The sequence below is a fragment of the Squalius cephalus genome (assembly GCF_949319135.1).
Source record: "Squalius cephalus genome assembly, chromosome: 22".
NCBI classification, from domain to species: domain Eukaryota; kingdom Metazoa; phylum Chordata; class Actinopteri; order Cypriniformes; family Leuciscidae; genus Squalius; species Squalius cephalus.
The window spans coordinates 1,760,222-1,773,591 of record NC_137143.1 but is presented as its reverse complement, the minus strand read 5'-3'; the positions used below and the strand labels follow the sequence as shown (position 1 = coordinate 1,773,591).

At 38.1% G+C, this 13,370-nt stretch overlaps 1 protein-coding gene across 12 annotated transcripts in view; it reads left to right on the top strand.

The window, feature by feature from the left end:
- The window catches only part of atp2b2 (ATPase plasma membrane Ca2+ transporting 2), a 205,200-nt gene that overhangs the window by 97,722 nt on the left and 94,108 nt on the right, over window positions 1-13,370 (top strand). For all 12 annotated transcript variants that reach the window (XM_079857210.1, XM_079857216.1, XM_079857212.1 and 9 more), the window contains exon 2: window positions 8,203-8,729. In XM_079857210.1, the coding sequence (XP_079713336.1) occupies window positions 8,531-8,729 (199 nt within the window). In that variant the 5' untranslated portion in view covers window positions 8,203-8,530. The remainder of the gene's footprint in view (window positions 1-8,202; window positions 8,730-13,370) is intronic.

Below are 13,370 nucleotides of genomic sequence, written 5' to 3'. Positions count from 1 at the left end.
AGATTTACACAACTGTTTTCAACACTGATATTAATCATAAATGTTTTTGGGCAGCAAATCATCATATTCGAATGATTTCTGAAGGATCATGTGACACTGAAGACTGGAGTAATGATGCTGAAAATTCAGCTTTGATCACAGGAATAAATGACACTTTACTATATATTCACATAGAAAACAGTTATTTTAAATTGTAATAATAATTCACTGTTTTTACTGTATTTTCGATCAAATAAATGCAGCCTTGATGAGCATAAGAGACTTCTTTAAAAACATTAAAAACGCACCGATCCCAAACTTTTGAGCAGCAGTGTGAGCTCCTGAACATAAGCTCGGGTGTGAGGTTAAGCATCACTGATGTCGTCTCACATGTTTGGGCTCTTTTCCCCGGCGGAAGCTCTTTCTCCAGGCCGGCTTTGAGACACAGGTTATTAAAGTCTCGGCGGAAACAAAGTCGATCACTCGAGCCGCGGTTTGTGTGCAGTCATGTGAGAGGCTAGCGTGTAAATCCAGCACTATCCGCTAACCCCGGAGCGATCCGTTCTCCAAAAGACCCTGGACAAAGGAGGACTCGTGGGAAGAAAAGGCAGCGTGTCTCAATCTCTTCACCCTTTACACACAAATGACTTCCAGCGGCACCCTTTCATCCACTGGTATTTGTTTCAGAGATAGCCATAGAGACATCTTCACGTTCACTTCCCCTGATGTGAGATCGCAACACTATTAAAACTCGCCGCGCCGACAAACAAATCCTGTTTTGCAATTTGATGTTGAATTGTGTTTATGGAAATACTCAAGCGTTCACACAAAAATGACAATCATCATGTGGTTTCAAACTGTGAAACACAAAAGAAAAAGATGCTGTTTTCTAATGTAATGCAGTTACATAATATACAGGCTCATTGGGAAAATGCCCCGATTGAAATTTACATGAACCCCGCCCCCGGGAACGTGATTTATAGATTATCATGACAGAATATGCTAATCAGTGACTAGAAGATAACTACACATAATCTACATAAATTCATCAACTAATCATTGAGAAATGTCCTGTTGCTTCTACATGTTGTCACTTCTTCTGGAGTCTCTCCATCTTTGTCTGACTCCGGTTTGAACATAAAAAGCTAAAAGTTTTAGAAATGTTCAGTGTGTGTGTGTGAGGTAATCAGAGCTGCTTTGGGAGTAACTCATTACAAGTAACTTGAGTTACGTAATCAGATTACTTTTTCAAGTAACTAGTAAAGAAACGCATTACTTTTAAAATTGACAACAAAATATCTGAGTTACTGTTTCAAATAAGTAACGCAAGTTACTTTGTTTTCCCATTTAATGACTGACAGCTCTCCTGTCCTCATGGTGAGATAAATCGAAGTGCAGAGGTGTGTGTGTGTGTGTGTGAACATGATGGTTATTGTAGTTCTGTCAGGTCCACTATCGTCAAATACATTGATTGATAATTAGCATACAGATTGAATTGGCGGTATGGTTCTGTTCTGGGCAAGAACTCCCAGCCTAGCATGGATAAGAGCAGCAATAACCCCCCTCAGGGTAAACAGAACAGAACCAACATCAATGTATTGCAGATAGCATTAATGTCAATATTTTAATGTACAACATAATTCGAGAATTTATTCTGATTCAAGGGGAATCAGACACCAAATCCTGACAGAGACAGGAGGAGCTGGGGAGGGAGGAGGGTAATCAGCTCCTGAGGAACGCGACAGCTGCTGATAATACTGATGAGCTTATATATGAATACAGTGACAGTGTCGTATTCCTATAGGCAGACGTGGATCAGCTGAGAGTCACTGACGAGAGCTTGACTAACGTGACCTGCCAGAACTGACGCTACGCTTGATTTCTTGACTAAATGTGAGCATTTACAACGCTATCTCACGACCAATTCGTATGAATTCGTACGAGTGATTAAAAGGTGGCTAAACGAGTGAGGTCGTACGAATTTGTACGATTTGTCTAAACCCACGTGATGGGTAGGTTTAGGGGCGGGGTCAGGGGTAGATCATTCGTATGAATTCATACGAATTGGGCAATTCGTAAAATATGTACGATTTAGCAAAAATCTTACTAATTCGTACGAGTGAGGTCGTATGAATTCGTACGAACTGCCGTGAGATCAGGCTGGCATTTACTCATCTCACTTGCACAAAAAAAAAAAAAAAAAAAGATTCAATATTCCTCAAAATTAATAAAATCTGTGAAATGCAGAATCAGAATACTATGCAAACCTCCAATAACTAAATATGTTAAATAAAACATATTTTGATGCATTTAATCTCACTTTATTGACCAATGTGCTTGCTTCTGACCTTCGATATTTGATTTAAACCATTAGCAAAAATGACTAGATTTTTTTGTTTTTATTGGTAAAGTGTTAAACTTTTCTCATCCATCATATTCTCCTGTTCTCCAGAACATCAGCTGGAAGGTTTGCTTGAGCCTCTACTGTACACGACTGTACAGGAGTAAACCTGCGTTTCCTTCAGCCTGAGGATTATTATTTCACTTTTGGTGTGAAAGGGTCTTTACATTTGCACAAAAATATAACTTTTTTGTTATAAAAAAAACAAAAAAAACAAGCCCAGCTCAGGTGAAAAAAAAAGAATGTATTAGATGTAAAAACGCCTTTATGGGGATTAATTTTAATTTCTATGATTTAAATGCCTGAACGATCCAAGTGACTGTGAGTCGTGGACATTTTAATCAAGTGCACTTGACATTGCCTCATTTTGCTCAGCTGTACAACTCTCTGAGCAATAAAATGTGAGAATTTTGTAACGTTACACCATTAATCACTGAAAACTGTAGCCTGTTACTTTGAGCTTCCATCAAATGCAGTTAAAATAGTGTCAGGTAACCATCATAATGCAACGCATAAAGCCCGATTTAACATGTAGAGGAACATTTGAGCTAAAAATGACATGTTCCTGTTCATTTACAACAATTAAATGTGTCTCATTAAATAATTACAGGCTGGCATTAATAATGAAAATGCCTGCACTTCCTCGGATTGCTCTAGCATGTCAACTATTATATTACTCATCTGAGGATGGCTTAGGAAAGAGGAGATTCTGAGAACGAGATACTGGTCAAAGAGAGCAACCCAAAAGCACAGAGTTGTCCTACAGAAACAGCTTAACTAAAAAACTTTCATTTTTGAAAGTCTATATGTTTTCATTCAAATCAATAATCCCATCTACCCTGACTAATGTGTATAGATGGGAGGAGGCCATTATTACAGTAAACAGAAGAAATGAAATGAAAGATCAGAAATGTCCACCCTCTTAAGGACAAATGAACAACAGTTTCATATACTTATAATATAAATATTGTGTATGAATTGTACTTTCTCACAGACGCATCACTTTGCATTTTTCGTTTTCAGATGCAAATGCCGAAAATATGTTTTTATATGGCAAGCCGTTTTAACTTTTATTCATTTCCGGGATATGAATCCTTTATATCAACATTTCAGTTTTCACTAGTTAAAACGATAGTTATTGATATCAGGAATTAGATTTCTACTAGTAACAATGGCTATTTTTTATATCAGAAATGACATTTCCACTAGTAACAATGCTACTTCTTGATATCCACAATTGAATTTTCACTAGTTAAAATGATAATTCTTGATATCAACAATTGAATTTCAACTAGTAAAAACTATAATTCTTGATATCTGTAATTGTATTTTCACTAGTGAAATGTCACCATAGGCTTGCCATAGCCATTCAAAATCCATTGTTGATATCAAGAATTGATTTCTTACTTGTTGAAATTCCCAATTTCACATATCAGAAATACAATTCTTACTAGTAAAAACCTTTATTTTTGATATCAAGAATTCAGTTGTCACTAGTTGAAATGTCTATTCTTGATATCAACAATTGAATTGCTACTAGTAACAATGTTCATTTTTGATATCAATAATTCAATTTTCACTAGTGACAATGTTCATTTCTGATATCATGAATGTGATTGTTACTAGTAAGAAAGCCATTTTAGTCATTATTATCTGAAATTATATTGATATCAGAAATACATTTTCAGATATCAAAAATGAAAAATTTTACTAGTAGCAATTCAATTGTTGATATCAAAAATAGACATTTCAACTAGTGACAATTGAATTATTGATATCAGTAATTCGCATTTTTACTAGTAACAATGTAATTATTGATATCAAAAATTATATTTCTACTAGTAAGAAATCAATTCTTGATATCAACAATTGATTTTGAATGGCAGCCTATGGTGACATTTCACTAGTGAAAATATTTTTACAGATATCAACAATTACATTGTTGATATCAACAATTCATATCCTGGAAATGAATAAAAGTTAAAACGGCTTGCCATAGTTTTTATTTACTTTTTAAAGTATTGAAACTCTAGTAAATTTTCTTTGTCACTGAATTATTAGTATGTTTTTTGCTGATTTTATGAAATTATTGTAATAAAAAATAGTATATAATAAGGATGGATGGATGATTTCCCATCACTCACATACAGTGCAACCTGTTACAAATATTACTTTTTAGATTTTTTGACTATTTGACTATTTTATACTAACTGTTTTTTTTTTTTTTTTTTTTTTTTTTTTTTTTTATGAGGAAAATTGCTGATATATGGTGGCTCAAAATGCATTAAAATGTCAAATTATTATTTTTTATTATGCTTAGAATTCAAATGGTGTTATTTATGACTAAGACATGTTTAAAATTGATATTGTTCAACATTTTAAGGCAGTAAGATCATGATCTTTACTGGGGACACAAAAGGCACCGAATCCCAGGAATGACCCATAAAGTAGACTTTATTATATTATATTATATTATATTATAATCATAATCATACTGTGTTATGATCAATCTTTTCAAAATTCCATAACTAGAACCAGATTGTTGTTTGATTAAGAGTGAATCATTGCAGGCTTTTAAAAGCTTTTAATGCGTTTTGTGTGTGTGTGTGTGTGTGTGTGTGTGTGTGTGTGTGTGTGTGTGTGTGTGTGTGTGTGTGTGTGTGTGTGTGTGTGTGTGTGTGTGTTTGAACTGCTGGTTTATGTTCAGTCATTAGAAGGACTCTTATGATTCTCAAGCACAGGAAGAGTCTCTCTGCACTGTGTAATGAAGGAAAACTAATTGTCCATTGGCATTTTTCCCACCGTCTGCAGTGAAACTTTGAGATTTCTCGCAGAAGTTTAGAGGACTTCCTGAAGGTCTGAAGTTGTGTGTGACTTACTCTGAGCTTGTTTACCTTCTGAACACATCCTTTGTTTTTGTCACTCTTTTTCTTTACATTCATAAATCAATTAGACTGGGAGCGCAGGTGCTCTTCTGGATGGGTTTGTCGCCTCGTTTACAGTGATAGCATCTTGTGCTGATAGTAATACCAGATATTGAGATATTGCACATGTTGGATAGTCGGTTCATATTATGCAGCGTTTAGTTTCACAGTGCTGATGTGAGAGGATCTGTCAGATGCACATGTATTATTACCTGTGTGAGTTCTGGAGGACTTCATTACTCCTCCCGAGAGCGTTACACTAACCATCATTGGCACAGCTGGAGGAGAGCTGGTGTTGGGACTGGACTGGATATTGAATATTCCTGAAGGCTCATGGGAAGCAGAATCATGCCTTACAGGAGCCACTCGTTCCCACCATTATTTCACCAAGAGACATATCCTACTTGTCCTTGTAGAGGATTGATTCTGACAGATCCATCACATTTGTCAGCATGGCAAGGCTTCACTAATACATGTGGTGTCGTGCTGTTTCACGACTGATGCAATGAGCCATTCAATCCCGAACACATCAAGCTGGAGCCTGGAAATACTGAGAGTTTTGACAACATGTTAATTTGTTCCTGACAAAGATGTTCTCTGAGAAAATATGCAAATGTTTCTCTTTAGAAATGCTATTGATTATCTGTCCCAGCTGTTTAGTCTTAGATTCAGTCAATACTCATGTCTCCTGATTAATTATGGTTGGGTCACGTTGGTTTTAAAGTACACTGGCAAAAAAAAAAAAGTTGCTGCCTTACATTTTTAAGTGCAATCGTAATTTCAACTTAAATTACATTAAACTGATTTAAAAATGAGTTGAATCTTGTATAACTTGTATAAAAAGGAAACTGCTTAACTTATTTTGATGAGTTAAAGCAATGTAAAAATACTAGGGCTGTCAAACGATTAATTGCGATTAATCACATCCAAAATAAAAGTTTGTTTTTACATAATATATATGTGTGTACGGAGTATAATTATTTTCTATATATAAATACACACACATGCATGTATATATTTAAGAAATATTTGCATGTATATACTGTGTATATATATTTATATTATATATAATTTATATATAAATAACACATTTTTCTTAAATATATATGCATGTGTGTGTATTTATATATAGAAAATAATTATACTCCATACACACACATATATTATGTAAACACAAACTTTTATTTTGGATGCGATTAATCGCGATTAATCGTTTGACAGCCCTAAAAAATACATGTTGTTATAACTTATTGATCATATCATTTTTTTCACAGTGTATACCTGATACCGATACCCTGCCTCTCTCTCTCATCTCTCTGACAGCGAGTGACACACAAACCCGCCTCTCCTCACTCGTTTCATTTGCTCCGGATGAATATTGTTGCTGTTACAGGGCTTGAATTTCGCCGTGGGATTGCGCGTATCGCACATAATTTTACTCGTTCCCGCAGATTTTATGCTCAAGCACCCAAAGTGTGGCACATAAAGCCACCTCTCAGTACTAAATTGAGTTCTTAATTGCGCTTAAACAGTCAAACACACACAAAATAATGTCAAAATGCCGGTCATGGCGAGTATTGACGTTAACACAGTCAGTTACAGTGAAAGTAAACGTAAACTGCTGAGAAAGAAATTGCATGTGTAACAGTATATTGGATCAGTGCATTAGGTCTTAAAGTGACAGCAGCCTAATATTCCTGCTGACAAATGATGAGATCATATTAAAAATATCTATATGGCAGTTTTTCCCCACGGTATCAACGTCAAAATTGCGGCTAGTGAAAATGCTGAGTGACTAGTAAACCACTAACTGGAGAGTAGGGCTGTGTATAAACGATTCACCAGAAACTACACGGTCTAAAACTGCACAAAAATATGCTTTTTTGAAAAAGTACAAACCAAAAGAAGCTCACTACATTGAAGCTACTAAAGGGAACAATAAGTTTATCTCCATGTATCAAATGAAACTATTTAATTGTGCAATTAGAGCAGGGTTTCTCAAACTCGGTCCTGGAGGGCCGCTGCCCTGCACAGTTTAGCTCCAACCCTGATCAAACACACCTGAGCAAGCTAATCAATGTCTTCAGGATCATGTTTGATCAGGGTTGGAGCTAAACTGTGCAGGACAGCGGCCCTCCAGGACCGAGTTTGAGAAACCCTGAATTAGAGCATTTATATGGCACTAAAGTTATGCGTTTTGCTTCACAGAAAGAAGACAGAGGGGTTAAAATAATTTATTTAGAAGAGCAAATATGAGCTCGCTCTACAGTAAAGCTATTGGCACAATACAGCATGATACACTATGCAGTGATGTAGTGTCTTGTCTTGATACACTCTTTTTAGTTGGAAACACTAGCTTGCAACTGGAAAAGCGACACTATATGTGGCTTTTCCGAACACCAAATGTGTTAAATGTGAGAATTGCCCTCCAGGACGCATCAGTCCATTAGCGTTAGTTAGCTGGTGTTCAGATTGCGCTCTACGCAGCACAAATGCATTAGAATGGATGAATTATATAATGTTTTCCCATCGCTAACCCCTCCAGCGAGCCTTGCTGCAGTGTGGGATGCATTGCCCTTGTTTCTCAATAGCGTCGATCTCTTTAATGTGCACTGCAGTCTCGCTCGGATCACACGAGCCACGGAAACACTCACATGTCCCTTTAGTATCGACATGGCAGTGTGTTTAGCAGAGAGAGAGCGATCAAACGCATGTGATGACGAGGAGAATCACAGGAATAGATGGACACCCCCATCTCTGTGTGCGATTGACGACACAATGCTTTCCTAGCGCCTGTTCTGCACACACCTCTGAGAAACACTCACTCTCTCTCTCTCTCTCTCTCTCCCTCCCCTTCTGTCCTCCTCTCTCTCTCTCTCTCTCTCTCGGTCTCTGAAGGAGTAATGGAGCGGATCAGCATGTAGACAGCATCCGACTGGAAGCAGGTAGAATGGGAAAGCACGTATGGAGAGCCGCTGGTCTGCAGCCCTGGTGAATGTCCTCAGGACCGGGATCTTTCCGATGGCTGTCGCGTCCCAGTTCGCGTAACGCCGAGGATCTTCGATTGCAGACAGCGGACGGGATCTGTTTTTTCTTCATCCTTCTTCTATTCTCTCCTGCATTTTTTTTTTTAGACACCTGTTCTCCAGCCACAGCTGGGACTCCTCTGACCGTGTGTCTCATTTCAATTCCAATCCGCTTGTAAGAAAAGCAATACTCAGCCGTCATGGGGGACTTGACGAATAGCGATTTTTACACCAAGAACCAAAGAAGCGACAGCAACCATGCGTCGGGGTTCGGCTGCTCGCTCATGGAGCTGCGTTCCCTCATGGAGCTCAGAGGAACCGAGGCGGTGGTCAAAATACAGGAGGACTATGGAGGCGTCGAGGGAATGTGCCAGAGGCTGAAAACCTCACCGACAGAGGGTGAGTGTGTGTCGTTTCATCTCAAGCTGAACACAATCACACACTCACATACACTGATGCTCTTTCAAATCATTCCCATATCCCAGTTGTTCCCTCTTTAAACCGCTGCTGACGCTGGTTGGCTGTCTCACGGAGTTATTAACTGGGATGTTGAGTGTGTGTGTGTGTCGTTTCATCCTTAGCTAAACACAATCATCCTGCACGAACTCACACACACACTGACGCTCTTTCAAATGATTATCATTCCCGTATCCCTTCCTGACATAAACTCACATACACTGATGCTCTTTCAAATCATTCCCAGTTCTTCCTCTGTAATCCTGCTTGTGTCGCTGGTTGGCTGTCTCGTGGAGTTATTAACTGGGATGTGTCTCCCAGGCAACAGCGCAGGGGTCAAACTAAATTTGCTACTTTCTACAGTGATAGTGTTGCTGGGTAGAAGAAGAAGAAGTGCATGCTTCGCTGTGATGATTGACCACAGGATCCGGTCCAGTGCGTTAGAAATCAGTCGCATCACCTTTACAGTGGACATGCGCTCGCTCGCATCCTTTAGAAAAATCATATGATTGGTGTCACTTTACAATAAGGTTCATTAGTTAACTACCATGAGCTAAGAACTACAGCATTTATTAATCTTAGTTAATATTCATTTCAACATTTACTAATACGTTTTAAAATCAAAGGTTGTATTTGTTACCATTAGTTAATGCACTGTGAACTAACATGCATAATCAATGAACAGCTGGATTTTTATTAACTAACATTATCAAAGATGAATAAATACTGTAACAAATGTATTGCTCATTGTTAGTTCATGTTAGTAACTAATGTTAACTAATGAACCTTATTGTAAAGTGTTACCGGCGTCTTCATTGTGTTTGACTTGTCATGATCTGACATTGGTGTGTGTGTGTGTGTGTGTGTGTGTTATCCAGTGCAACATTTGATCTTCTCTGATTAGATGCGTTGACACAGAGCTGTGTGTGATATAGGAGAGTATGGCTCGTGATAAATAATGTATTTTTGTATGCAACCATATTGTGAATCTAACTGGCCTTAAAGATCGACTGCATCGAGTTTATTTATTTATTAAAACAACATGGCAATTCACACACACTAGAGGCACTAGATGGATAGATCTGGAGGACAGCTTAATCTTCTCTGCAAACCATGTGTGTGTGTGTGTGTGTGTGTGTGTGTGTGTGTGTGTGTGTGTGTGTGTGTGAGTGTTTTACATGTTTAGTGTGTGTTTGGTGTGAGTGTTTTACATGTTTAGTGTGTGTTTGGTGTGAGTGTTTTACATGTTTAGTGTGTGTTTGGTGTGAGTGTTTTACATGTTTAGTGTGTGTTTGGTGTGAGTGTCATACATGTTTAGTGTGTGTTTGGTGTGAGTGTCATACATGTTTAGTGTGTGTTTGGTGTGAGTGTCATACATGTTTAGTGTGTGTTTGATGTGAGTGTTTTGCATGTTTAGTGTGTGTTTGGTGTGAGTGTCATACATGTTTAGTGTGTGTTTGATGTGAGTGTTTTACATGTTTAGTGTGTGTTTGGTGTGAGTGTCATACATGTTTAGTGTGTGTTTGGTGTGAGTGTCATACATGTTTAGTGTGTGTTTGATGTGAGTGTTTTACATGTTTAGTGTGTGTTTGGTGTGAGTGTCATACATGTTTAGTGTGTGTTTGGTGTGAGTGTCATACATGTTTAGTGTGTGTTTGTGTGAGTGTTGTATATGTTTAGTGTGTGTTTGATGTGAGTGTCATACATGTTTAGTGTGTGTTTGATGTGAGTGTTTTGCATGTTTAGTGTGTGTTTGATGTGAGTGTTTTGCATGTTTAGTGTGTGTTTGGTGTGAGTGTCATACATGTTTAGTGTGTGTTTGGTGTGAGTGTCATACATGTTTAGTGTGTGTTTGGTGTGAGTGTCATACATGTTTAGTGTGTGTTTGATGTGAGTGTTTTACATGTTTAGTGTGTGTTTGGTGTGAGTGTCATACATGTTTAGTCAGCCCGGTCTCACCCCAAAACGTCATGTACTGACGGGTCTTGACCATACGGCAACATACGACGAAAAGGGTACCCCTAAAACGTCCATATGAGACGAAGACATAAGCGCACCAGCAGCGCCTCCTAGCGGTACCCTAACGCATACCTAAACCTACCCATAACCCGAATCGTCACATATGGACGTTTTAGGGGTACCCTTTTCGTCGTATGTTGCCGTATGGTCAAGACCCGTCAGTATGTGACGTTTTGGGGTGAGACTGTGTTAGTTTAGTGTGTGTTTGGTGTGAGTTTCATACATGTTTAGTGTGTGTTTGATGTGAGTGTTTTACATGTTTAGTGTGTGTTTGGTGTGAGTGTCATACATGTTTAGTGTGTGTTTGATGTGAGTGTTTTACATGTTTAGTGTGTGTTTGGTGTGAGTGTCATACATGTTTAGTGTGTGTTTGGTGTGAGTGTCATACATGTTTAGTGTGTGTTTGTGTGAGTGTTGTATATGTTTAGTGTGTGTTTGATGTGAGTGTCATACATGTTTAGTGTGTGTTTGATGTGAGTGTTTTGCATGTTTAGTGTGTGTTTGGTGTGAGTGTCATACATGTTTAGTGTGTGTTTGATGTGAGTGTTTTACATGTTTAGTGTGTGTTTGGTGTAGTGTGTGTTTGGTGTAGTGTGTGTTTGGTGTGTGTTTGGTGTTTGGGAGAACAGGCTGTTGCTCGGCTCTGCTGGACTGTCTCTTGCTGACACCTCAAGTGTGACACGATAATGAAGACAAATGGTCACATCTAGTCTTGTTAATAAGCTGAGCCGTTAGGCCTTCTCTCCCAGGACACAGCAATGAGCATTAGCACTATCACACACCATCATCTGGGATTCCTTCTTCAGTTTTTCACCAGTTCAGCCCATGTTTAAGTCGACCTGTCGTGAAAAAGAAGCACAATGTTTAGCAGCTTGAGCCACTTACTACACATGGCATCCTTATATCTATATCTTTACATTAAACCAGAAGCTTGTATCCCTATTTGATGACCTCCAACCTCAAGTAGAAATTACTCATGTATTTCCTGAAGAACCCAATCCGAACTGAAGAGGAAAGGCGTTACGCAGGCGATCTCGCTCTAACAAGGTTAACATCTACTGATCAACCCTTTGGACCAGCTTGAACCACGTTACGCCCAGCTTTGACTACAGTCAAACTAAAAATTAATTTCAAACCAAAAATACTACCAGTAAAATGTATTAAAATTTGGAACCAAATATTATTCAGACACTTTGACCTGACCAAAGTGTTTATTCTTTAATTGCTAATGCTCTTTTCACACACAGACTGAACAAAATGAAGCAGTGCTTGGTGATTGGTTGAGCTAAACTGGTATTATCTAATTGTGTAGTTAAATTTAACAGCTGACAGATATTCAACATAATTCATGTGTGAGACAGTCTAACAGAAGGACGGACAAAACCAGTCAAATATCAACTGAGTTCTGCTCATATTTCATCACCATTTTCTAAACTATAGAGTATAAACTGTGATAATGTGAGGAATGTTGAGGGTGTCTGAATAGATGTTGGTTTGAGGTTAAGTGTGTGACGTCACCGTCGGCCGGAGTGTCTGCGGTCACACACACTGATCGGCAGAAGTTTTCAGTAGTTTTCAGGTTTTAGTTTTCAGCGTGAATGCTGCGAAAAACACACAAAACACATTTAAAACAGGAAAGAGCTTTGAGATTGACTGAACAACTAGATTTGACAAGAAATCTGAGGTATTATTACAGACTTCCTGAAACTACAGAACAGAGAAGCAAATGAATCGCTGTAATTCACAGAAACAACAGTTTAGGGGTGAAATCACACCCTATATCGTAGTGTTATATATTATATTGACAACTCATCAATTACATATTTACCATCGTATATTCTGCATAATCGGATGTTTTTAAATAAACACTGGCTAAAAACTACACAAGTGTAAGGGCTGGCGATATGATGATATATATAACACTGATATGAGTGATCACATGGATTTAGACTTATATTGTGTTTATATAAAGCATTCACAGGCAAATTTGCTTTATGTTTTTCCCCGACGTTGAAATCAGGCTCATATAAATGTGAGGAAACATGATTCCTGCTGCATGTCGATATCCATGATCACTGGATCTTTGGTTAGTTGTAAGAAACACTATATCGAGTCCAACCTTTAGTTCAAACTGATAATAGTTCGTTTTTCTCGTGCTTTCGCAGTTTCCCCCATTAAATCCAGTCACACGGCAGCTCTTCTGCCACTCAGTCCGGATGAGGGAAAGTGACGTCAATGCAAACCCTTTATTTGTATCTGGATTTTCAAGCAGGATTGGAAGCATCCAAACAATGAACACACACCAAACACTAATGTGTAACTTTATCCCTCTTCGATTTCTCTGAGCTCCTCAGTCAATACTTCTGCCTTTATTCTAGGCTTACCTTCGCATAACCATCAAGCGCCAGTCGATGTTAAAACTGGGTGATGGAAGGAACTCGCTTACACTTTATTTGGTTACACTTTATTTTAAGGTGTCATTGTTACAGTGCAATGAAATATTTAAGTACTGAGTAATATTAATCAACTACATGTGCTTACTATAGGGTTAGGGTTTGGTTGAGG